Below are 27,285 nucleotides of genomic sequence, written 5' to 3'. Positions count from 1 at the left end.
ACCTTAAATTACAGATTGATGTTGTTGTTGTTCAAAAGATGTTTTTCATAGATAATTCTGCATATATTTTTTAAAATTCCCTTTGTCCCTGAGACATGAGAAAAAAAACTTTTCCGCATCATTTTCCGGTGAGAAATCTTACACGTTGCAAAGCAAAAAGAGTCCCGGGGGGAAGTTAAAGTTTCACGCAGCTGGAATTACGTCTGTGGGACACAACACACACACACACACACACGCACACAGACACACACCAACATGGATGTTCCCCATGACCGGGTTCCCACAAGCGAAACACGGCTGCTCACTTACATCATCGCTAAAAGATCCGCTAATGCTAATTTAATGCTTCATTGTCATGACATCATCGCTTCCAGTCCATCAAACTTGGGATGTTGTTGTTTTTACTTCATAGAAAACAGTACTTCCTTGACTTGGGAGTTGAATTTGTTTAGGGACCAAGCTCATGTCTCAGTTTGCTTCCATTGTCTCTGCTCTCAGATTTTCAAAATCCAAAATATGTCAAATTTGGTAGCCATTCCTAAAAAGACACAACAAGTCACCGATGTTGATTTCAAGAAGAAATTTTAACCCCTGGGAGAATTTTGACCCAATCTGGGCTTTTAGATGTTTTTATTGACGTGTGATATCAAAGGAAAAACATACAAAAAAACCCACTAGAAGGGTAAAATATTGCATAGATTGACATAACATGACGAATTTCAATATGCCACGCTGCCCTCCCTTATAAAGGCTTGCAAACGGGAGGTACACCCTAAAGGTGTCAAGTTTAGCCCATGTCAGGCTCATTTACTGCCATTCAAAATTGGAAATATTCTCAGTTTTGGACATATTTCCTCTGATTTTTGCAATAATCTTTTCAACGGTCACTCGCGAACAGAGCGCAATAGAAATGCGTGTGTTGATTTGGTGGACATTTCTATCATTGGTAGACCTACAGAAGCCATACCTGAAAAGACATAGGAAGTCAGCCATCTTGGTTTTAAGAAGTCAATTTAATTTTTTTTCTGGCCATTTCTTAGGTTTCTCTGAGATTTGTTTTGAGATTGGTTTCAACGAGAAACCGAAAATTTGGTGGATAATTCTACCTTGAGTAGACAAAAATGTCGGCCATGTTGGTTTGAAGGGTTCGTTTTCGACTCATTTTTGACATTATTTGGGCTTAATAGGTGAACCTAATGAAGCATAGTTAGTACAAATAAGTTCCTCCAATGAACAAAAATACAGCATTTATTTTAATTGTCGGAGGATATAGTGTAAATAATATGTTGGTGGCCCGCCGTGCTGGAATTTGAGCATGCAGGTTAATTGCCTTTCTTGGGATTCCTGCGCTAATGGAGCTAATCCCACTATTGTGCACTTCCTCTTTCGGGCAACATGTCACCTGACACGTGTGCTCATTGATTAGCGCTCTATCTACACGTCAAAACGTACTAAACTTTTCCAAACCAGTATTACCATACTAATGGATATTTTTTAAAATCCATTCCCAATTTAGCTACAGTAACTCAGGAATGTGGCTTAGTGAAAGTAAAATTGTCCAAAATGAAGAACGGCTAAATCGGGTGGGCTGTGGTGCCCGTAGACGCGCCGGCTCCGCGGCGTTCACATTTAAGCGTGTTTACGACAGGTCGCCGTTGGGCAGCTGTCCGCTCAGGAAGCGTCACCTTAAGGAAGTCCTGTCTCACGTGTTCACGGTGGCGGCACCCATGCAGGAATGCAACAAAAGCGGGGTGCTGCCGTGAGCGGGTGTGCCTGCAGAGATTTCAGGGGGGGTTGATTTTGACTTGAGGTTTGGCGGAAGGAATTGAGCATTCTCATTTGGGCCATTCGCAAGGGCTGAACTTCCAAAACTTTTGAAGAAATGTCTGTTTGACTAAGGAACATGAAATTTGGTAGACATCTTTAGCATGAGTAGAGCTTAAAAAAAATTGTATTTGTTCCTAAAAAGACACCGGAAGTTGGTTATATTAGCCGTCTTTAGCTCATTATGGAAATTTACAAGTGTCCTCCAAATTTTTGAGAAACCCAGCCCCCAAAGTCAAAATCACTGAGGAATGTAAAATTTGGTAGGTGTGTCTAGCATGAGTAGACCTACAAAATCACGCAAGGATTTGTTCCTGAGAAGAGGCAGGAAGTCAGCCATGTTGGCTTGAAGCAGCCATCTTCAGTTTACTTTGGCCCTTTACAGGTCCATCAAATTTCTGGAAAAATTCAGCCCCCAAAGTCTGTTTCATTTTGGAACACGTAATTTGGTGGAAATGTCTTACGTGAATAGACCTCCAAAAAAGTCCATGGGAGCTCTTCCTGAAAAGACACAGGAGGTTGACTGTGTGGGCTTTAAGCAACAATCTTCAGCTCATTTTGCCAATTTGTAAGGGTCCTTTAAATTTCGAGAAAATTCAGCCCCCAAAGTCTGTTTCATTTCAGAACATGAAATTTGGGGGACATGTCTAGCATGAGTAGACCTACAAAAAAGTGTCAAAAAGCTATTTCTGAGAAGACACAGAATGTCAGCTATACTGGTTTCAAGCAGCCATTTACGGTCCCTCAAATTTCTGGAAAATTCAACCCTCAAAAACACTTTCTTAGGACTTGAAATTTGGTAGACACATCTGGCAGAAGATCCATCAAAATGTCTTAGAAAGCCATTCCTGAAAAGATAGGCCCACTTTTGATAAATTGCTGGAATAAGCTGTGGTGAGTCACGCATTGTGACAACTTTGCGTTCATTTCTCTCGGCAGGTGTCTCTTGACGACGGCGTGACATTTTAGCCAATCAGCAGCCGGAGTGGAGACGATGGGCACGGGCCACATCTGTCGGCCCGATCGTGGCGCCGTTCCCCTCCTGGCATTCTTCTTGTTGTCCTGGCTGGTGCTGCCGTCTGGCGCCGACAGTGAGTACGATATGGCCAAAAATTTAAATCTCGATTTTCGCCAACAAACATTTATTTAAAGGTTTGAAGTACATTTAACATTCATAGTTTTTGCATAACTTGCTTAACTTGCATATATTGTACATTATGGAAATTTTTCGATGATTATTATTAATTTTAAAGTTACTTTTTTATACTTGCACTACATTTGGACTGCAAATGGCATCATCTGTGCTCAAGCTCAGCTGACAACCAATCATTGCTGAACTGTTGGTCACGTGACATTCGTAAGCTAAATCGTGACTGATTGGTCTTCAACTGAGCCCTCAGTATATGATGTCATTTTCAGCCATAAAAATTAGTTTAGTACGAGTCATCTACTTCTTGCAACATTTGACATTATTTGTGCTCGCAGGCGTGCCGAGCTTCTTCAAATCGCCCGAAGACCAGACGGGCATCTCGGGGGGCGTGGCCTCGTTCGTGTGCCAGGCGCTGGGCGAGCCCAAGCCTCGCATCACCTGGATGAAGAAGGGCAAAAAAGTCAGCTCGCAGCGATTTGAGGTACGCCGCAGACGCCGCATACAAAAATAACTTCAATATTTTTCACGGCTTCTTTTTTTCCGTTTGTGCAACCTGTGCGAGCATGTCGAACTGTTTTTCGCATTCCGGGATGCTTTACAAGCAAAAGTTCATCTTTTTTTGTCAGCGAGAGTAAGAAAATATTTGCAAAATTGCGTGAAGCCGAACCAAAACGTTGATTTTTGTAGTTGTATTGTGAGGATGCTCAGGTGGTTCCTCCGCGCCCACCCGAGCGCCGCGATTGGCCGGGAGGCTTTGCGGGCGATCCGGAATGTTCTCCAGGAATGTGGGTCTTCTCTTCCCGCTCGGTTGCCAAGCGAAGCCCGAAGGCCAAAGTGACGCCTCCCCGCCGAGAGGAGCGCAGCTCGCCGCCTCTCTCATTAGCGCAGGAATGCCACAGGGCGGAAGTGCAAAGCCCCGTGGCCCGACCTCCAAGTCTTTAACACCCGTCCGCCCCCCTCGCCCCCTCCCGACTGTTCCATTCCCGAGACCCCTTGCATACCTGATCTCCACTCAGGCGCCTCATTGGACGCAAAACTTCCTCCTCGCTAGGTGGTCCTCACGCCACAAAATGCCTACAAAAAATCTACAGTTGAAAAAAATATAGAGTATTTATCTCATAAGTGAACATTGATATTGATATATTCTAATTCTACCCTTAATCGTTCTCAAAAAATGCTTTTGGATTGAATATATATATATATATATATATATATATATATATATATATATATATATATATATATATATATATATATATATATATATATATATATATATATATATATATATATAAGTCGTTTTTGTAAAAGCATGATTTCCAGAATCTGTTTTTAAATAAGCAAAAAATATATATTTTTTAAAGGTTTTTGGTTGCAATTTGATGACAAAATTTAAGTTTAATATTTAATTGAATCATAAAGATTATAATCTTTATAAACTCTTGATTCATCTTGGCAGTCTTTTAATGTAACTAAGAAGCATTTTTTTCCCACAAATTATCTTTATTCTTTATTTCTGATTGAAAGGTTTGACTCACTTATCTGATTGTTTTGTTGATATTTCCCTTAGCACAGCTCCATCTAGTGGATGCATAAAGTAACCACAGCCATGACTGTAGCTTCTATTCTATGCGCCTTATATTACAGTGCGCCTTATACATGAAAACTGTTTTGAAATGGGCCATTCGTTGAAGGAGCACTTTATAATCCGGTGTGACTTATAGTGCTGAAAATACAGTACATATACCCTTGCAATTTTTAACAACACAAAAATAGCGTGTTCCCAGTAACAATTACTAAACTGAACCAGGCCAGGCTAACCTCATTTGTAAATATGTTTTAGTGTCGTCAATGTATTTTCATTTCGAAGAGCTATTTTGCTTTGCCTTGAGTGTGCAACGTGCTAAACCCTATTCAAATAACATTGCCTTGCCCAAGCTAGGCTAAGCTAAGCTAATGGAGTCTAACGAGACACCCCCTGTTTCCCATCCGCGCAGGTGATAGAGTTCGACGACGGCTCGGGTTCGGTTTTGCGCATCCAGCCGCTACGGACGCACCGCGACGAGGCCGTCTACGAGTGCACGGCCGCCAACAGCCTGGGCGAGATCAACGCCAGCGCAAAACTCACCGTGCTTGAAGGTAAGATGCCCACTTTTCATGCATTGTGGGAAAGAGGCGCAAAACATGCCGGCAGAAGACAAATGCTGACAGCCATAGTGCAACCTTGTACTCGAAAAATAAAAAGTCACCCCGAGACAAGCTGAGTGGCCCTAGTGACGCGCCGAGGTGCGCACCTGTTTTCTGTCTTCTGGACAGACGTGACCCAGCAGGCATAACTTCATGTTTTCACGCATGTTTGCACGCCCCCGCCGCAACAAGGTCGGCACGCCGAGGGCCAGTACATGCCAACGGTCAAAGTGACACATTTATCCAGCCTTCCATTTTCAGAACCGCGTACTTGATGACATTTTATTTTTACATCCCCAAGACGGATCGGCTTTTCTTTGGGGGGGGGATTTATTAGTAGGCTATAATAGATTACTATGTTTTACTTGTGTTTTCATGTATATTATGCTCTGATATTTTACAAATATTTATATACAGTTCTGTATATTCTATACACTGTATACCTACTGCTATGCTTTTGTTTTTTATGTAATGTATATTATATATACATACATATTTATTTTAATTATTTTTGGCAATACTAAGTTACTATGTTTAACTTAAATTTCCATTTACTGTATATTATGTTCTGATATGTTTATTCCATATACTGTAGATGTTAGGCCCATATATATATATATATATATATATATATATATATATATATATATATATATATATATATATATATATATATATATATGTGTGTGTGTGTACATTTTTAATTGCCTCAGAAAACAAAAAAGAAAGAAAAACAGAAAAAAAACTTTTTTTTTCAGTTTAATTGAACAATTCTGAAGTCAAAATTTATTCAAAGAATTGTCACATTTAAAGTTTTTTTTCTAAGGTCAGAATTTGGCAAGGGTCAGTTATTGACTAAAGTGAGAATTCTGATAATAGTCAGAATTTTCGCAGTGCAAATGAAATTAATAATGACAAAAATAAAGTGAGATTTCTGATATAAAAGTGATCATCTTTCCAAAGTTTTTTTCCTGTTCTATACTTCAACCTACTACATTCTTTTTGTTTTGCTTTATTGTAGACTTAACGTGCAATTAGTTATTTTTTTACATTTTATACATTATACAATTCTATCATATTTTAAATTGTATGCATTTCTTATTTATATTTTAACCCTTTCCCCTAAGATTTACTTTTTGTGCGTACAACCCAACAATCAAGCGCACCACTCTGTTTTTGAAACTCGTTTCTTTGGGTCAATGCGATGGAATCCAGTGGCGAAACACCTCTAAATTCCTCCTTCCCTTTCTCCCCCTTTGTGACTTTTGTTTTGCCGCCTGATCGGGTTGCGGGTGTGCTCGCCTTAACGGTGTTCACACTTTGTTGGCGGCGTGTTTTGAAACCGGAGTGCCTCTCAAATCTGTGTTGGAATGTCAGCTATGGAAAAGAATATCAAGATTACGCACACAATACAATACTCCATATATATATATATATATATATATATATATATATATATATATATATATATATATATATATATATATATATATATATATATATATATGTGTATGTGTGTGTGTGTGTGTGTGTGTGTGTGTGTGTGTAAAAGGACATTATGTTGTGTCAGAGGAGCAGATCCCTCACGGCTTCCCCAGCATTGACATGGGTCCTCAGCTGAAGGTGGTGGAGAGGACCCGCACTGCCATCATGTTGTGCGCGGCCAGTGGAAACCCAGACCCCGAGATCTTCTGGCTCAAGGACTTCCTGCCCGTGGACATCGAAAGCAGCAACGGACGCATCAAGCAGCTGCGCTCAGGTATAGTCGCACTCAACATGGCCGCCACATCCTAATTGACGGCGCAACATGGCCGCAATGAAACAGGGCAGTTAGAATTAACTCTCCTGAAAACAAGACCGCTGTAAGACCTCCACCGAGGCAAACACAGTCGTGCCTTAGACTCGCTAACGCTAATGTGACATTCTGCTCCACTTTCTCCCTCTTGAAGCAAATATTGTGAAAAGATAATAACATCCTATTATTTTTCACAATGACATCCCATAAATCTGTCAATTGATGCCGGAGCGTCATGGCAGATCTAATTTGTCGGCCCACCCCAGTTTTCCGGGCCCTTGGAGAGCTGCTGATGGCCTAGTGGGGCCACACAGCTTCCAGGACCCCTCTTTGTTTTGGGACTTGGTTTACTATCCAGATGAATGGTATCTGCATAGTAGCCATAGTAGCTACACAGATAGTCAAAGGCTAGATACGCAAGGAAAAAATACTAATAGGTGATGAAGTAGTTACTAATTAAAACTAATTTTAATTTGTGTTAAGACAATTAGCTAAAGACTAGGCATAGCATAGCGTAGCAGTCATGACAAATGCAGTTAGCTTAAGTAGCGCTTAAGTCCATAAGACTTCAAACAAAGTTCTTAGTAAGTTACTGGATGAATTTATATGTGAGTATGACAAATAGCTTTTGAGGATAGAACAGTTAGCAGATTTTAGCATGATATTGTTTGCAAAAATGATTGAATTGAGCTTGTTTAGCATTCCATAATGGGTCTTAACACACAGAGTAGCTAGAGTTCGTCGACGGATAGATACCCAAATAAAGAAAAAGTTTAAACATGAAGTGTTTACTCATTAAAATTAGTGTTAATTGCTGCTAACACAGTTAGCTAAAGACTAAGCTTAGCATAGCATAGAGGTCATGACTAATCCAGTTAGCTAAAGTAGGATTAGCTAAAGTAAGATTTGGCTAAACAAAGTTATTGATAAGATAGTGGGTTAGCTTATACTGTATGTAACTACAACAAATAGCTTTTGACGGTAAAACGTCTCACTAGATTGTAATTGTTGCTATTTATCCTAATATTTTGTTTGTTAGCAGGTAGCTCACAGCTAGCAAATTTATTGGTTAAGCAGTCATTTCCTCGCGTGTCTGTGCTAGCTGGTATAGCACGAAATATCGTGTTGTTAGCTGGTCTGAGAGTAAAACAGATTACTTCAGATTACTTTAATACTGCTATCTTAAAACTGTGTGGCGTATATGAGATCGCTTAAGATGTGCCAAGACCGATTACCTAAGTAGCTGGTACAGTATCTTAGCAACTCTTGTGTACTTAGAAAGATGTGTAAATGTCATGTTGACAACAGGGTGCAGCATTTAAATAAGCACCTGTAGAAAATGATAGCATGGGAATGAAAACATTGGAAGAGAGCACTTAATAACACCTTAGTAAAAACAAGAAATACTTAATATATACTTTTGTAATTACACATTAAGAGTAACAGTCTTGTTGATTCCTTCGTCCCCGACTAATGAAAACTTCTTTCTGGTCTTATTTGCATTGACTTTACCTCACCAGGTGGTACACCGATCAGAGGTAAGAATGCTAGACTACAGAAAATCCACCTAAACGCACATCCGAACCACTCCAAAAAAAAATCACCAAAACCCCCTCATCCACCTCCATCCCATCATCAACATTTCCATTTGTCCTCTTTCAACACTTGATGCTTCTTCTCGAAAGAACGCTCCAAAGCAAAAGTGTTCTTTCGCGTCATTTGATTTGAATGGAATCACAATGCGAGCATGACTCTTTAGCACAGGGGTTAATAAAACACATTAAAACATGGTTTACATATACATTTAGAGCAATAAATTTGGTATTTGACAAAAACATGGATAAATGTCATTAATAAATATCCTGACATCCATTTCAAAAGTATCATGGACAAAATCACATAATTTCTGCCATAATAAACCTACAAATGCACTAAAGGACAGAAGTGGTATACATGCAATGTTGACTTCTTACAAATCCATCCCGTGATGCATTTCGCACATGAAGACATGTCACAGTTGCATAATGTAGGAATGTCATCCCACTTAAAACCACACACTGATGTTTTCTGTCTCAACTTTAACACAAATGCCCAAACAAAAGTTCTCAAATATATTTGCGACATGGACATGAGGAGGAGGCGCCTCATCAGGTAAGTCACACGCGAAAAGACAGATGACAGCTAACGTTCAACACGAGAAATCAATTTTAGCCAACATGCAGTACATATGTTTAATTCACAGCTATGACACCGCTGACTTCACCAGTGATGTATTTGTAGATGTCTTAGTCCTGGTTTTAGTTTTCTTGTTGATAAGGGTTAGGGTAAGCGCATTCTGGGATGTTTTTCAAGTACTGGTAACCAATGAATGCAGACCAAATTTGCATTTTTTTCTCTGATTGGCTTTTGGCCAGGAAATGCAAGATAGAAGTTTTTTAATTGCAGCGTAACTATAGAACCACAGACATGGTGTTAACTTTAAGTCGAAGTACTAAAACAGAAAAAAACAAAATATTAGTATGAGTGCAGACAAAGGTAGACCAATGTCTGACGAATGGTGGACCAGAACACCCCCCCCCCCCCATCAACTGTCGCCCTCTAGTGGTGGCGGAAGGTTGTGCAAAAATACACAGACGGACTGACGATTACAATTTCACCTGGCTTGAAAAATATCGGACCGACGATGACAGAAAGGGGGTGGGGCTCTGTTGAATGTAAAAAAAAAAAATGTAAGTTGCCCACCTCTGGTAATCGTCATCAATTTAAAAAACAGAACCAGTACTATATACTATACTAAAAAGGCGCTAATGGCTAGCCGCACTAGCATAAAATGAACTCCCAGTCACGCTTGAGTGGCTGTTTCAAGTGAGGATGATGCTGATGCGACCTTTGACATAAATCCACAGGCGCTCTTCAAATCGAGAATAGCGAGGAGTCGGACCAGGGCAAGTACGAATGCGTGGCCGTTAATTCAGCGGGGACCAGATACTCGGCTCCGGCGAACCTCTACGTACGAGGTAAGGCCGGTACTTCCTCCGCCAAGGTCTCCTCACTCATCTTGCCAGGACTTCCTGCTTTAGCATGTCTAACTTCCTGTTTAGAGCTATCTTCATCCGTCTCGTTCGTTTAAAAGGGGAAGTCAACCCAAAAACTGACATCAACAGAGGGCGGCCATTTTGCTGCTTGTTGTTGACTTAAAATGACATCACATTTACTCAGGACTAAGTTTACAACCAATCATATCTCATTTGTTTTCTAAGTTTAGTCATGTGACATTTGTAAGATGATGGGGGCTTCGTAGAACATATTATTGAGTTGACTTCCCTTTTTACTGAATTGTGTTTAAGTGACTGTTCACCATGCTAGCTCGAAGCTAGCTAGCTTGAAATGTCGCCTTTGATATTTGCAGACGTAATATCATCTTTTTCGCATTGGTGTGTTTTTGTATCAGACACAACCACTCATCCATTCATTTCACATCCCTCAATTTAGTCATCCATTCATTCATTTTTCTTCCAGTAAAGAAAAACGCTCAAGAATTTTTTTTCTTCCCCTGGATGCACGCTTATTAGCGTAAAAATATCAGAAAAATCGTCAACCCTTTGATGCTGACAGCCTGTCATGGCTGCCGTTTCTACTGATCACATTTTAACAAACCATCCTGACTCAAATGTGTGTGTTTTTGTTCACAAATTTGTCTCAGACCAAAATTTATGGAGCGGGCTTTGTCTAAATAAATGTTTCTGAAGGAAAGTAGTGTAAAAAATACAAATCGGTCATTCATAATTAAGTGGAAATGTGTTTTTTGGATCTTCTGTGTTTAGACAGGCAAAAAACAAACAAACATATTTCTCATTTTTGTTTGAATTTTCTATAGCATCTAAATCTCAAAAATATAATAACAAAATAAAAATAAGAAATATGATAGCTGCAACCCTAAATCCACCCATTTGTTATTTCCATCCAGCCACCATTTAATAACTCATTCACTACCAAAGACGGTTATGGACGTCAAAGATACATTTTTTTATCAGGCTCCTGGTGATGAACTTAACTCACGGCTATATAAATTCAGAATCAATTTTAATTGGGCTAGCAGTGAATGAGCTAATTGACCTTCTGAGCCACTATTCATCCATTATTCCATCATCATTAACTCAGTCATTTATTCATGTTTCTTGTCTCATTAGCACTTCCCTCATCAATCCAAATTGTGTGCTTTTGTGCTATCTCTTTTTGCCTGTGTGTGTGTGTGTGTGTGTGTGTGTCCATCTGTCTATGTTTTGTGCATGTTGAGTGTAATTTTGATGCCAAAAAGACATTTTAATCAAATATGTCCCCATGATGATGTTTAACATTGTCAAACGTGGATCAGGCTTCTGTGTATGTGTGTGTGTGTGTGTGTGTGTATGTCCATCTGTCTATGTTTTGTGCATGTTGAGTGTAATTTTGATGCCAAAAAGACATTTTAATCAAATATGTCCCCATGATGATGTTTAACATTGTCAAACGTGGATCAGGCTTCTGTGTATGTGTGTGTGTGTGTGTGTGTGTGTGTGTGTGTGTGTGTGTGTGTGCGCACGCACACGTGTGTGAGTGCGTTTGAACAAATTTTGGGCCTGTTTTACTCTTCTCTACTTTTCCTTGTCTCCTTCCTCCTGGTTCCCCTTCTGTCATTTTTGTTGTTGTTGTGGTGGTTGTCGACTTCACCCCCCCTCCCCCTCCCTCCCTGCGTTACACACAAAACCCAATCACTGCAAACACTGCAGACCAGCGAGAAGGTTTGTTTCCGCACTCGTCCTGGACGCGGAGGCGCGCTGGACAGGAGCCAGGCAGCGTTGGCGTGTCGCCAGGCGCCTCGGGCCCGTCCCGGCCTCCTCCCCCCCTCCCCTTTTTTTCTCTCTCCCGGGACCCCCCACCCCAAGACCACACCTGTTACCCTTTCCCCGCTACCGCTTTTGCTTGTTGACGCCTGCACTGGACTCCTTTCCATATTTTGTCAAATCAAATCGGTCATTTACATTTATTAATATCTTTAAAATTCACAAGAAAGCATGAAAGCAATGTTATGGCCTGACTTCACAAACAACAGCCTACTGTTCATCAATAAAAATCATTGGCAAGCATGTATTATTCATGAAAGTAAAATCAGAAAGGAAAATTTCAACAAAAATATTAAGATAATGTAAATTAGCCATTGTTTACTTAGACTAAGAAATAACTTATTTCCATATATGCAACATGTAAACTATTTATTTTTAGTTTAGTAATCTTTATTATTTGTATTATTTATTATTAGTGCTTCATTATAATTTCTCGATTACTGTTTTTTTTTTTTTAATTTATTGCCTACTTTTAAGTGAACAGAATAAGAATTTCATTGTGCAGTTTCTATGCATATGACAATAAAACTCTTGAATCTTGAACTACTTAAATAAATAAATGAATACTACTACTACTACTCATAATAATAATAATAATAATAATATCAATAAATTATATACAATAACGAGGTAAGAAAACAAATTCCGCATGAGTATAGTAAATGTTTGCTAAAGCAAGAAATCTTAGTACATACTGTGAAAAAAATGCACTCACTTCATTGAAATACGAAGAAATAAAATTGAAGTTTAAAAACACTTTATTGTTCATTAATGACCACTAATAATAATAATAATAATATTTATTTTCTAGAAATAATGTAAAAGCATTGAGTGAAAAATAATGACTGCAAAGTAGAAATGGTTGCAGCAGTAAAAAGAAGTTAAATAATAAAAAATGTTAAAAAGAAGTCAAAAATATATATTATTGTCTTAGTTCTTAAAAATTCAGCTGGTTGCATGTTGAAGCGAATCCCCCCCCCCCCCCCTCTACTCTGCATGACCCCTGTTTTTTTCCATCTTTTTCACTCTCTGGCATGCCAACTTCACTACGTGCATCTCTAATGTCGCCATGGCAACCTGGGTGTGGGGGCTCAATGCAAAAATGCCTGCTAACGTGCTAACGTGCTAACATGCTTGCCTCCATGCCAGCATGACTTCAATTCACGGCCACTTCGTTAGGTCCACTGCACACATCGAGTGGCTTTTGAATTTGCTATAGACACATCTTCATGTGTCCATTTCAAACGTCCGGTACAGTAAGAAATAAAAAAACGTATATACAGTATGTATTGACTCACAAAAGTAAATTTAAGTCAGTAAATTTAATCAACTTTGCCAAGCGGCCAAGTCTCGTGAGTCTGCAGTGTTTTTGGTAAGCTTGCTAAGTCCAGCTAGTGGACAAAATCACGTTATCAAAACTACTTCGGATAACCTACTGAAAATTCGACTGAATAATCAGGTTTTTGGGCATAAAAATAAATATATGTGATACGTTTTTACATTTTTAGATATCCCAAAATGGACATCTCTGTCGAAAATGTGTCTTTTTATGAAAACGCATCACATACATATTTTTGCTTGATTAGAACAATTATGAACAGTACATATGACAATAAAACATTTGCACGTAGTATCGCACTTTTACCTATGAGGAACAGTGAGATTTTAGTCAAACATCTCCACACTTGATTTTTGCTGCTTAAAAAAGCACATTTGTGCAAGCCTGCCTTGTTAAAAAGTGATCAGTAGGAAGTCTGATTGTACTTTGAGTCATTTACGTCAATTCAACTGCCTTTACTAAGTCAACGCTACAAAGCTAACACGGCTAGCATTTCGTGCTACACGCCGCTGTTAGCCGTTAACTTTGAAGCTCCTGCTAGTCGCGGACAACAGGCTCCTTATTAAACAATGTCGGCATAATTAAGTATTTTTATACATCCTTATTAGCGTAATTAGCAACTGAACTTGATTTCAGGAAAACGTAGGGTTGTAAGATTGGTAATAAGTCAAGTCAGACGTTATGCCGCAACGCGCCAGTGGGACTTCAAAATAAAAGTACACCAATGCCTTGGTTTTCATGTGTTATTTGGAAAGGTAAGGTTTGTTTTGAAGTTTCGTCAATGACATGTTACTGCCATGCATAGCATGAAAACTTGTCGCTACGGTTAGCTTGACTTCTTCCTGACAGTGTAGACTAAATGAACGAGAATCCGAGGCAGAAAGAAATGCTTAGGTACTCAAATTACTCGCAGACCCGTTTGACCCCAATCAAAACCAACTTGGGTCACTGAACCAAATTAAGTCAAATTAGTAAACACATGGAGAATCAGGTCTGTAGTATTTCCTGTGAGTCCGCTAACTTGCGTGAGCGATTCAAATCATGACTCATTGAAGGTCACGCTGCCCACGTTCGTGACCCCTTCCGTTTAGCCCAAGGAGCGCAAGCCATCTTGTCAACGAAACAAATCATCAGACTGCAGTGTTTTAGCTTAAGGGAATAGACCAAATCACCATTGGGTCTGTAGAAAATCATATGTGTTCGCCATGTTTCCAAAAAGACCACTAACTCCAGTCAGGGAATCAAACCCTCGAGTCAGTTTAATCAAATCACCTGTGTCTAAGATGTGCCCGGCTAATTTTAGCCTGTGAACCAAATCAGAGTTTGTTCTGTTTTGAGTCCGCAACCCCTCCAGAGAACTCACAAGGTGCGGGTTCATTGAGATATCCGACACGCGATTGCCGATCCTAAACAAAGATTCGACTCTCGAAGACCAGGCCCATCGAAACATCTTCCTCTGACGCCACGTGTCATCCTCCATCCTCCCCATGCAGTTCGTCGCGTGCCACCCCGTTTCTCCATCCCGCCGTCCCACCACGAGGTGATGCCCGGGGGCAGCGTCAACCTGACGTGCGTGGCGGTGGGCGCGCCCATGCCCTACGTCAAGTGGATGAGCGGCGAGGCCGAGCTGACCCGCGAGGAGGAGATGCCCATCGGGCGCAACGTGCTGGAACTGGCCAACATCCGCCAGTCGGCCAACTACACATGCGTGGCCATTTCCTCGCTGGGCGTCATCCAGACCACGGCGCAGATCACCGTCAAAGGTACAGCAAACTTTATTTCTCCAACATAGTTTGATCAAAAACTAGCTTTCAATTAAGCATTCAAAGTCTTTCCTACTGATGATTGAAGCATCGCAGATGTAGATACTATTTCCACCGCTAGGGTTACCGCAAGTACAGCCAGAAAGGGATTTTGCGCAATTTCCCATGCACCACATAGAAAAATCAATGTAGACCAACGTTATGGGATTCAAAGAGAAGATTTTGACACGCAGCCGACAGGAGTCTTCCAATCTTTGCAAACAGAGGGCGCTAAACAGCCATGAAATTCCCCACTCGCATGGTTTTTGTGACAGAAAAACCTGAAGATGGGAAGGTGCCTCATACATACGCGCTAATCAGAGTGTAATGTCAGTTCTGATTTCTAAAGTGATTCTCGATGTCTAAAAAACTTGTGGGGTGAAAATTGTCATTTCCGTGTGAAACCCTGCAGCTCTGCCCAAGCCTCCTACCTCCCTCACCGTGACGGAAACCACCGCCACCAGCGTCACCCTAACCTGGAACTCAGGCACCTCAGAGCCTGTGTCCTACTATGTGATCCAGTACCGGGCCAAGGCATCAGACAATGGCTTCCAGGAGGTAGACGGCGTAGCCACCACCCGCTACAGCATTGGAGGCCTCAGTCCCTTCTCCCAATACGATTTTCGGGTGATGGCGGTCAACAACGTGGGCCGGGGACCGCCGGGGCCCGTGGTGGACACGCGAACCAGCGAGCAGGCGCCGTCTTCGCCTCCTCTCCGCGTCCAGGCCCGGATGCTGAGTCCCTCCACCGCGCTGGTGCAGTGGGAGCCCCCCGAGGAGGCCAACGGGCAGGTCCAGGGCTACCGGGTCTACTACAGCGCTGACCCTCAGGAGCCGCTCAGCACCTGGAACAAACACAACACGGACCACAGCCAGCTGACCACTGTGGCTGATCTCATCCCAGATGTCACGTATGGATTCAGGGTGCTCGCTTTCACCTCGGTGGGTGACGGACCCCCGTCTGACACCGTGCTCATCAAAATGCAGCAAGGAGGTGAGTATTCAGAAGAAATACCACCTCACTCAACGTCGAGGCGGGAGATCCACTACAATGCACCGCGTGTGCCGTGGTGAACCTTCTCATACACTCATATCGCAAACCCGATTTCTTCTTGTCGCCTCCTCAGTTCCCGCTCAGCCCTCGGATTTTGAGGCCGAAGCTGAGCTGGACTCTCGCATCATGCTGTCGTGGCTCTGGCCTGTCCAAGACCTGGTCGTCGGATACGAGCTACACTACTGGGAGGCCAACAACCCCGAGGAAAAGGTAGATGGACTTTGGATTCATCTTTGCAGGAGGTCTTTGAGCCCCAAATCTTGGCCAACACAAATATGGAAGAAGATCCGAGATGGTTGACGTTTAACAATCCATTCTGATTGTGCTACGGCAGCACAGCGTGACCTTTGAGCCTACCGGATCGTACGCTGTGGAAGGTTTGAAAGCCGACACTGTCTACGTGTTCACACTGGCCGCCAGGTCTGAGACGGGCTTAGGAGTCTTCACAAGACCCATCGAGGGCAGGACTGCCCGATCCAGTAAGTGCAAAAAAAAAAAAAGTGTTTCTGGTTTTTGTTTGGGGGTGTTCTACTAGATCCATTCTAGGTCCTGTTGCTATCTATTGGCAAAATAGTCCTCTGGATCTGGATCAGTTTAGGATGTCACCAACAGGACCCAAAACACTCACTGGACTCCTTGAGATTAAAGACTTGGTAGCTAAATATTCCTCTGGATTTGTGCTGGTCCTTAAACACTCACCGGATTCCACAATAATGAAGACAAGGAGACATGCAATGCCACCTCTTTAGCTTGTTGCTAACTTGTCATTTAAACAGTCACTGGACTGGAAGTGGAAGACAAGGTAGAAAATGTTCCTCTACGCTTACGCTAGGTTAGCCTGCTGCTGTTTCTTAAACCCTTTCCGGACTCTACAAGACCAAAGACAAGGAGATAGCATGTCAACCTGCATCCCTGCTAGGTTAGCATACTGCTACTTAGCCCTTAAACTCTCACTGGACTCCACAAGACCCAAGTCAAGGTGACTACATGTTCCTCTGAATCCTTGCGAGGTTGGCATGCCGCTAAGCTAGTTGGTCCTTAAACACTTCCTGGACTCTAGAAGACCCGGGACAAGTAACCAACATGTAATCAACAACATGGATTCTACAAGATCCTTGAAGTGTAGTGACAACATTATTCTCAGGATCTTTGAGGTTAGCATGCGGTTAACTGGTCCTCGTAAAGCACTCACTGGGATCTTCAGGACCGAAGACTTGTGGACAATATGTTCCTCAAGCTCACCACGTCTTTGATTTGTGCCGACATCTCCATCCAGTTCTCGCTCGTTCACGGCATTGTGCGTTTGCGTCACGTCACCATTTGTGCATACTTTTGTGTGTTTCCGTGTTAGCGTGTCGTCTTCCATGATGCATCTGTGTTCCCATCAGCCCCCTCGGTGCCCCCCCAGGACGTCCGCTTGCTCAGCCTGAGCTCCACCAGCATCCAAGTGAGTTGGGCGCCACCGCCCGCCGTCGCCAACGGCCCCAATGATGCCACCGCCGCCACCATCACCGGCTACTCCCTCGCCTACCGCGCGCCGGCCAGGGAGGACTCGCAGCGCCACCAGGTGTTGGGAATCGGCGCTGACGCGCGCAGCTTCATACTGGAGGGACTGGAAAAATGGACAGAATATTCTGTGTGGGTGCGAGCCCTCACAGACGTCGGGCCCGGACCGGAGAGTCCGCCAGCCCGCACCAGGACCCAGGAGGACGGTACGTGAAGGACGGAAGTTCATCGCAAGAAGTCCCAAGGCCTTCTTAATGTTCTGCTCAGAAGAAGAACGATTGTGTTGTTTTCAAATCAATTTTCTTGAAATTTTGCAGATGCTGACTATCTGTATATTTGTTTAGTTTTTTTAATACCATTCAGGTATTAACTCCTTTTTTCTTGTTCCAATTCAAATGTTTGGCTGAAGGAGGGTCTAAAACTGGTCGGTACTTCATGCAGTACTGCAAGTTATCGATTACTTTAGGTAATTAAGTACTAGAATAATCAATTCATTTAGGTAATTATTAATCAGTTGCTTTCTTCATCAATTACATCAATTATTTTTAGGTACGAAAGTCATTCATTACTTTAACCGTAATTATCTAGAGTAATTTAATTATTTTTGCGCTAAATTCATATAGTGCAAGCTATTTTTAAGCTGTCTTGGCAAACACTTGAAAAAAATATTTTGATAAAATATTAGCAAAGATTGAATGTCTCGACTTTTGAAAAATGTAAAAATATGTCTTTGGGATTGAATGAATCAATTAAGCCTTTGATATTCAGTTTTAAAAATGACAAAAATGAGTTGAATTAAATATATGCATTGCAGCATTGCATTCATTTTGAACATGTTTTTTATCTGTGCAATTAAATGCACTTCACATTGTTGTTATTGTGCTTTTTCAGTGCCTGAAGCACCACCCAGAAAGGTGGAGGCGGACGCCATCAACGCCACGGCGGTTCGGGTCAGCTGGAAGCCACCGCTGACCATCAAACAGAACGGCCACGTGCGAGGCTACCAGATCATCTACTCCAGGATGGAGCGAGGCGAGGCGTACGGACAGCCCCTCATTGTGGACGTCGCCCACCCTGATGCTCAGGTTTTTTACCCTAATATTTGTTGAAAAAAATATTGTGAATAAGTACCTGGGAGTGAATGTTTGGATTCCGTAAAAACGGATAAATACGTCTTTGGGATTGGATGAGTTAAACAAAATCCCTATTTTTATTTCTGGGTTAAAAATAAGTGTAAAGGGTTGGGTTAAATTATTTTGAAATGAAGAGGAAAATCAAGAAAATGTGGTCAGAGGTTTTCAAACATCAAATATGGAGTTAATCCAAAAGTATGGAGCGATTTACAGGGTGTGAAAAACTATAAGTGGTGTCGAGCTTGAACGTATTGAATATATTCTAAATATGCACGCAATTAGTCTGCTGTTGTCTAGCCCTTTGGGGCAAGTGTAAGTATTGGACATAAATCTTACCCGGCTGCCACAAAACACACGCAAGCCAAACAAAAGAGAAGACAAGAAAAGAAAGCGAAGACACTCCATCAAGTCACACCAAGAAAAGTCACCCTGGAAACAAACCGTGTGCAAAACAAGGAGATTAACTCGGACTTTCCCACTCTCCTTTTACTTTTTTGGCAACGCGGATAAGAATCAGCCTGCATGAGGGAAATGGAACGTGGCCTGGGGGTGCCAGGGGAATGAAGAGGAGGAGGAAGAGCGAGACACGCACAGACGTGTCGAAAGTGCACCCGAACAATCTGACTCATCTCATTTTTGTCTGAGGACACGCACCGCGTCTCCTCTGAGACGTCTTCGGTGAAAACAAATCGGATGATTACAGAAAACACTCGGCAAAGAATCTTCGTACAGTGTGTAATATCACACCTGGAATTTCCCTAGGGATTTATAAAGTATTCATCAAGTGTCTATTCATAATGTATCTTTTCATTATACTCTATATCCTTTCATTATCTATCTATCTATCTATCTATCTATCTATCTATCTATCTATCTATCTATCTATCTATCTATCTATCTATCTATCTATCTATCTATCTATCTATCTATCTATCTATCTATCTATCTATCTATCTATCTATCTATCTATCTATCTATCTATCTATCTATCTATCTATCTATCCACCCATCTAGGGAGCTAGCTAGCTATCAATTGAGTGAACTAGTTAGCTGTCTATTGCGCTAGCTAGCAGTCTACAGTACACTGCTTGCTCGCTGTCTTTTGCAATTTCTATCTATCTATCTATCTATCTATCTATCTATCTATCTATCTATCTATCTATCTATCTATCTATCTATCTATCTATCTATCTATCTATCTATCTATCTATCTATCTATCTATCTATCTATCTATCTATCTATCTACCTACCTACCTACCTACCTACCTACCTACCTACCTACCTACCTAGCTACCTACCTACCTAGCTAGCTAGCTAAATTAATGCCATAGCTTGCTATCTATCAATCTAGCTAGCTAGCTATCAATCAAGCAAACAAGTTAGCTGCCCATTGAGCTAGCTAGCAGTCTATCGTTCTTGCTAGCTATTTTTTGCGAAAGCTAACTGTCTCTCTATCAAGCTAGGTAGCTATGGCCCGGTCTATTTATCCAGGATCCAACACAGAAGGACCCCGTTTCTCCAGGGCTCTGGATTGTTTTTTTTTTTCATCCAGTGAGGTCGACTAATGTGATCTTTGTTGTTGCAACGTAACTTGTGATTGCCCTTCTTGTCAATCCAGGGGATGTTTTACAATCGAACAAGGAAATTTTCAAGTGTATAACGTGGTCATTTTACAATCCAAACAAAAGTCATGTCCTCGCGGTTGAACCCTTTCGCGCTATCTGAGCATCTTCTTGTGCTGGGCTTTATTTGGACACGCTCGGTGGGACGATTGAGTCACGAGAGCAGTTTATTTTGTTTTTTGGGGTGAGCTTGAGCGAGCAGCTTGATGGTGAGCGACATTATCTGATCACTCCACACTCATTCCCCGTTGCCATCTTCATTCACCAGTCATTGCCCAAATATGTAATTGAGAGATGTCCTTTTTGTTATTGAAGTATTTGAAAATAAGAGATTAACAGATGTTTGGCAACGCTCCTCGTCTGGAACTTCTTTTCATAAATAAAGTAGATAAACGGACTAAGCGATCATTAGAAGACAAAAATGCCATGATGTGAACATCCAGCGCGACATCGAACAGAAACAGAACGGTACGCTCTCGTCTTTACCTTGAAGCAGATCATCATGTCATCCGAACATCGACGAATAATCCAAATGTTATTCATTTTCATTTCTGGGGTCTGGTTCTCTAACCAATAATGTAAATGTAATGTAATGTTTTGATCGCTCCTCACTGTTGTCCTTTTTGTGACATTTATCTACTACTGATGTACCAAAAATGTCCACTTTTATTCTCGTTTATTTCGGATAAATTCTAAATCAAATATGAGATATTAGACGAAGATGAACCCTGAGGATGAAACGATGAAAACCAAACTTCCTCCCCAATAAAACAAGCCGCTCATACAGTATATCCATTTTAATTGACCAGTTTTAGAGATAAAAACATCTATATTAATACCGTAGGTGTCGTTTGACCTCACTTTGCTAATTATTAGCGACATCTGTTGTGTGCTAACGCGTATTAGCATTTTTTAGCTCAGGTGCGCTAACTGCACTGTAACACTGGTGCGTGAGTATAAGGTGAAGTGGAAATCTACATGCTGCTTCCAATCAGCGTCATTGTCAGCATCAGCACAGCCAGGGGGCGCCACTAAACTTATCAGGCTGAGGCCGTGAGACAGGTCCCCGCAGAGGCACCCACGGCGGCCACGCGGCTTTCGTGGGGACGCCTCGGATTTTGCGGGTCGCTTGGATGAGACGGGAAGGCTGCAAATCGGCTGCGACGCTCCTCCAGGTGAACAAAACAAAACGCGGCCCAGACCACCGGCGGATCGTTCCGCTCCAGCGCCGGCTGCCATCTGACTGTGACCTCACCTGCCTTTTTTTTCAACACACCCGCATTCACTGGACTGTAAATACTCTGCAAACAACAAAGGACTTTTTTTTTTTAACTTTAGGTTCTCAGTGTTGGGGATTCCATATGTTGCGCACGCCATATGGACCACATTTCTGATGTTGATGTTGTTCGCTCGCCTGGAGCTAAAAAATCCTTCTGTGATTTATTTTTTACTTCTTGGCGGTATCCAGGGATGATATGATTAAAAATAAAATAGAGAATATGATTTCATTTTTAATACGGCATATCGAGCCAATTCGTCATTGATTCTCAGCAATTCTTAACGTCGATACACGTCCATAGTCTTTAACGGTAGTGAATGAGACAAAGTGCAAGTCCTCGAAAACGTTTTTGTCCAGAAGTATCATCTTTGCACCCCTGCTATACGGTATTCTGAATATTGTGGAATATGAATTATCGCGGAAAAATACTCTTATTTTATACATCTCACAGGGCGGCCATCTTACCTCTTGCTGTCGACTGAAAATGACATCACAGTTGCGCGGAGCTGAGCTAACCAATCACAGCACAGTTTGCGAATGTCATATGACCCAACTCAGGAAACAGGCGAGCTATGATTGGTTATCATTTGAGCTCGAGGAACGACAATGTTAGAAAGAAAACTTCCGGGTGGACTTTGTCTTAAAAATGGATCTTTGTCGTCTATTGTCAACAATGGCAGGCAATAATCAGATTCGGTCAGTTATATGTTGATCGGGAAGATCTGCTCACTAGCTGCCAAGCTGGCCTCAAAACATTGTTTCAGTTTCTTGGAATGGAAAAACCTGGAACCACCTCTCAAAAAGAATTCAATACGGTGTCCCAATACTTTTGTTCACTTCTTTTCCCGACAGGAAGCCATCTTGACCGGCCTGCTGCCCGAGACCAGCTACTCGCTGACGGTGGCGGCGTACACCACCAAGGGGGACGGCGCTCACAGCAAGGCCCGGTTGGTCACCACCACAGGCGCCGGTACGGTCATCGCCGTTCGCCATTCCGCCGTACTTCCGGGGCGGCGTAAAACTCTTCCCCCTCGTTTCGTGTCGACAGTACCGGGCAAGCCCACCATGATGATCAGCACCACCATCGGCAACACGGCGCTGATCCAGTGGCAGCCGCCCAAGGAGATGGTGGGCGAGCACACGGGATACCGACTGCAGTACAAGCGGGCCGAGGAGGACGCCTTTGCCGTGAGGGACTTCCAGAAAACCGACGACCATTTCACCGTCACCGGCCTCCACAAGGGCGCCACCTACATCTTCAAACTGTGCGCCAAGAACCGAGCGGGCAACGGCGAAGAGTATGTGAAGGAGATCAGCACCCCCGAGGACGCCCCCAGCAGCTACCCTCTCAACCTGAACGTGGTGGGCCTGACCGCCACCGCCAGCCGGCTGGCCTGGGACCCGCCCCCGCTGGCCGAGCGCAACGGGAAGATCGTCAAATACGTGGTGGTCTACCGAGACATCAACAGCCAGAACGAGAGCTCCGAGGCCACCGCCGAGACCCGCGTCAGCCTCGACGGGCTGCGGCCGGACACCACCTACGACATCCGGGTGCAGGCCTTCACCTCGAAGGGGGGCGGTCCCCTCAGCCCCAGCATACAGAGCAGGACCATGTCCACCACAATGCCGGGTCAGCACAGTCCAACTTACTGTTCGACCGCATAAGCTGACAATAGAGATCTTGACGCGGTTCTTATCTTTGTTCTTCACTTCGGCCTTGGCTGGGATCTTGACTGTTTTTTTTGTACTTAGATACTAACTTGGTACTTGACTTGATCCTACGCCGGTACTTCATTTGATTTTTAAGCTGACTCTTGACCGGTTTTTGACTTTGTACTTAACTGGTCCTTGACTTGGTTTCTTGACAGTTTTTCATCTTGGATCCTAATTTAGCTTTTGATTTCGTTTACGACTTGACTGATTTTCGACCTTGTCCTTCACTGAATTTTGACCAGTTTTTGACTTAACTTGCTCTTGACTGACTTGGATCCTGATTTGTTTTTTGACTTGGATGTAGACTGATACTTCATGACATTTTTGACCTGGTTCTTGACTGACCAGTTTTTTACTTTGTTCTAAAGTGGTTCTTGACTTGTTTCTTGAATGTTTCTTGACATTTTTGACTTGGATCCTAACTTGTTTTTACTTATTTACTTGATTTTAACTTGGTTCTTGACTTGTTTTGTTGATCTTGTTTTTTTATCTTCATTCTTGACAGGCTCTTGACTTTTGTTGATTTGACCTGATTTTCGCTAGGTTTTTGACCTGGCTCTTGACTGGTTATTGACTTGGTTTCTCACCTGGTTTTCACCCGAATTTTGTAAAGGTGCTTATCTTAGCAGTAGTCCTGACCACCTTCTTGATATGATTTGTGACTTGGTTCTTCAACTTGTTTTTACCTTGTAATGACAACAAAATACTACTTTGAACATTTGTCAGATTAACGATCTTTGTGATTTTCCTTCAGTTTTCACCAAGAACTTTGGCGTGAAGGCGGTGACAAAAACCTCCGTGCTGCTCACTTGGGATGTTCCTGATATCTTCGAGTCCGAGGTGCCCCTCAAGGTAGGCTCCTTCCGGAGTGTTCGGTTGCGGCCCGGTAGCGGCGATGACGTGTTCGTAACGGCGATGACGTCATCCCCGACAGATCCTTTACAACCAGCAGAGCGTGGAAGTACGCGGCGAACGCAAAAGGAAGCTCATCACGCAGCTCACGCCCGACACGGAATATTCCTTTGTGCTAATGAGCCGCGGGAACAGTGCCGGTGGGCTCCAGCAGCAGGTCTCCATACGGACCGCTCCTGACCTGCTCCTGAGCAAACCTTCGGAGTATCCCCAGGATATGGAGGAGGGCGGGAAAGTCTCGCTGCGGCTTCCCAGGGCCCCACTAGGAACCCCATTCAGGTCTGTGCTCTCCTGGTTTTTCTGCGTATTCAACACTTTCAGATGATACATTATGGATGCAGGCTATTTTGCATATTCAGCATATTATGAAGATCCAGAATTTTACATACATGACATATCTTATGTCAGAATGCCGGTTACGAATGTTACTGTACTCAGCAGGTGGTTCTACATCGTGGTGGTTCCGGTCACCCCAGAATCCCTGAGATGGGAAACCCCTGAGGATATGGACCTCCAAGAGGTGAGTGTTTGACCCGTGTCTTGTTTTAGCTCACTTCACAAAAACGTGTTGTACGCTGGTCCTAAAATTTCTTAAAGGCTCGAAATTTGACCTAAACATGGCTGATATCGGGACGTGAAATACCAACAAATGACAATCAAAACAATACCTTTCAAGCTCGCTTCAGGTAAAAAGCTAAGAAAACTAGCATAATATGCTACATTAGTTGCTGGCTACCTTTGGATACAGCACAATAGCCATTTGCACATATTTAAACAAAAACAATACAGAGGAAGAGTAAAAAAAATGGACATTCTGAATCAGTTAAACCAGAGGTTCCAAACCGCTGGTCCACGGTCTGGTACCGGTCCGTGGATCAATTGGTACCTGGCTGCATTGGCCACAACTGATTTAGTTCATCCTTTAGCATTTCATTCATTAGTGCTCCCTTTGGCTTGATCTTTGTTTTTTGGCGCCGCCTCTGGCCGCTGTTTGTATTACATTTTGTAGTGAGGAAGGACGGCGTGGCTTCACTTGAGAACAGTCACCGTCGGGGAAACACATACGATTCTGTCTCTCTGTGAAATCCGGCCCATGAGTGGCTCTAAGTTGTACTTTCTTTGCAAGGATGTTGCCATTTATGAAAATATGCCCAAAATTAGTTTGTTTGATGATCCAATAACATGTGACTGTGGATAACATGCTAGCTGATGTTAGTTCTTATCTTCAGCATTTTGTTATGTCGTGCTGCCTTTTGTGCTGTCAGCTAGTTAGCATTTTCGTTTGTGCCAGGTATTTCCTTTTGTTATATGATATCATATGCAAAGGTTTTGCATCTTATTTGCACCTAATTCATATTTTGTATTGAAATGAATAGCATTTGTAATTCAGTTATATGATTTTTAATGATTTAATCAATGTAGTTTGTGTTTGGTTTGGGATCCAACAACAGATGCGAATAAATCCTCATGACTTGTTAATACATATTTTTCTCAGCTCATTTGCTAAAAACAATACCGCATGAGACGATTTACAAATAAAATCTTTCGGGCAGCTTCTCGAAGGCGAGAATGACCCCCGGAGAAAGAGGAGACAAATGGAGAGCGAGTTCCTGCGTCCGTACGTGGCAGCCAAGCTGGACTCGCTTCCCGAGGTTTTCGCGCTGGGTGACGGCCACGCCTACCACGGCTTCCGCAACAAGGCGTTGCCAGGGCAACAGCACTACCGATGCTTCGTGCTGGCCGAACTGACGGAAAACGAGTCGGTAGGAGATGCCATTTTGTCACCAAATCGCAATGCTAGCGGGCTAAATGTTAGCATCTTCATGGAATAGAGAAGATGCAAACGCTGAACTCAATGCTAAATGTTAGCATACCTGGAATGTTTGTAGCAGAGGATGCTGGTGGCCAGCCCGTTCTCGGACGCCATTCTGGTGAAGCTCCACAGCGGGATGGCGCGCCACTCGGAGGAACCCGAGATGCTTTGGGTGATGGGACCCGTGCTGGCCGTCATCCTCATCGTCATCATCGTCATCGCCATTCTTCTTTTCAAGAGGTCGGTGACCCTGATTGCACCTTTGATTTTACATACTCTAATAGTTAGCATTAGCTTTAGCACTTGACCTTTGAACTCTTTTTCTTCTGCTGCATTTTTTCTTTTTCTGGACATAGCAAGCAAGAAAGGTGAGCCAGCACTTTTTATTCAACTGTTTTGTGTCCTTCTTACGATCGCACTTTGTAGAATACTACTTTTGTCATTTTTTGAATTTAACTCAGGATAGCCAGCATAGAAATGATCAGAATTAATTCATTCAACAGTATTTGATTCACTGATTTCTAACACATTGAATCCCTAAGACATATTTATACGTCGTTACAGAGTCCAGACATTTCATTCCATGTACGTGTTTACAGTTTTTTTTCCAAATATTAGGGTAAAGGAGGGTCTAAAAGTGCCTAAAAAAGGATGTGTTGAATTTTTTCAAGTTTAATTTGTCAATACCGTATATTCCGCACTATAAGGCGCACCTAAAACATCTTTATTCTTCATTTCTGATTGAAAAGTGACATCTGATTGTTTTGTTGACATTTCTTTTAGCACAGCTCCATCTAGTGGATGCACAACACAACCCCAGCCAATACTGTAGCTTCTATTCTATGCGTCTTATAATGCGGTGCACCCTCTATATGATAACAGTTTCAAAATAAGACATTCGTTGAAAGCGTACCTTATAATCCGGTGCGCCTTATAGTGTGGAAATTACGGTAATATCATCTAGCTGCAGCAACGTTTTTGAATTGACTATACCTACACTTAAAAACATATCTACTGTAAATCCAGAAGATTTTGTCTGGTGTTCAACACACCATTTTTTTTCCATCGGAGCTGGCACTGAATGAGCAAATTGAATCCGCTGTTGCTCTTTTCCCACCAGGAAGCGAACATCGCCGTCATCCAAAGACGAGCACATGACAGGCGTGAAGGACTCGCTGCTGGCCCACTCGGCCGACCCCGTGGAGATGAGGAGGCTCAACTATCAGACGCAAGGCACAAAAACACACGCTCATACTCACACGCTAGCAAACT

General features: G+C 42.5%; 1 protein-coding gene across 8 annotated transcripts in view; it reads left to right on the top strand.

The window, feature by feature from the left end:
- The window catches only part of ptprfa (protein tyrosine phosphatase receptor type Fa), a 39,882-nt gene that overhangs the window by 6,738 nt on the left and 5,859 nt on the right, over positions 1-27,285 (top strand). For 2 of the 8 annotated variants that reach the window (XM_088425242.1, XM_088425244.1), the window contains exons 2-23: positions 2,764-2,915; positions 3,310-3,455; positions 4,972-5,113; positions 6,714-6,920; positions 8,477-8,494; positions 9,863-9,973; positions 11,726-11,737; positions 14,672-14,941; positions 15,393-15,974; positions 16,108-16,244; positions 16,369-16,513; positions 17,423-17,746; positions 18,432-18,625; positions 22,428-22,545; positions 22,624-23,205; positions 24,043-24,140; positions 24,223-24,479; positions 24,642-24,720; positions 25,754-25,963; positions 26,090-26,253; positions 26,370-26,381; positions 27,134-27,246. In XM_088425242.1, the coding sequence (XP_088281368.1) occupies positions 2,819-2,915; positions 3,310-3,455; positions 4,972-5,113; positions 6,714-6,920; positions 8,477-8,494; positions 9,863-9,973; positions 11,726-11,737; positions 14,672-14,941; positions 15,393-15,974; positions 16,108-16,244; positions 16,369-16,513; positions 17,423-17,746; positions 18,432-18,625; positions 22,428-22,545; positions 22,624-23,205; positions 24,043-24,140; positions 24,223-24,479; positions 24,642-24,720; positions 25,754-25,963; positions 26,090-26,253; positions 26,370-26,381; positions 27,134-27,246 (4,018 nt within the window). In that variant the 5' untranslated portion in view covers positions 2,764-2,818. The remainder of the gene's footprint in view (positions 1-2,763; positions 2,916-3,309; positions 3,456-4,971; positions 5,114-6,713; positions 6,921-8,476; positions 8,495-9,862; positions 9,974-11,725; positions 11,738-14,671; positions 14,942-15,392; positions 15,975-16,107; positions 16,245-16,368; positions 16,514-17,422; positions 17,747-18,431; positions 18,626-22,427; positions 22,546-22,623; positions 23,206-24,042; positions 24,141-24,222; positions 24,480-24,641; positions 24,721-25,753; positions 25,964-26,089; positions 26,254-26,369; positions 26,382-27,133; positions 27,247-27,285) is intronic. The other 6 variants (XM_088425245.1, XM_088425246.1, XM_088425248.1 and 3 more) reach the window with 5 other exon arrangements.

This window comes from Hippichthys cyanospilos, chromosome 10, assembly GCF_059441005.1.
Source record: "Hippichthys cyanospilos isolate Australia breed blue-spotted pipefish chromosome 10, RoL_Hcya_1.0, whole genome shotgun sequence".
NCBI classification, from domain to species: Eukaryota; Metazoa; Chordata; class Actinopteri; order Syngnathiformes; family Syngnathidae; genus Hippichthys; species Hippichthys cyanospilos.
Note: the sequence above shows the minus strand (reverse complement) of the source record. Positions and strands in the feature narration are given on the sequence as shown.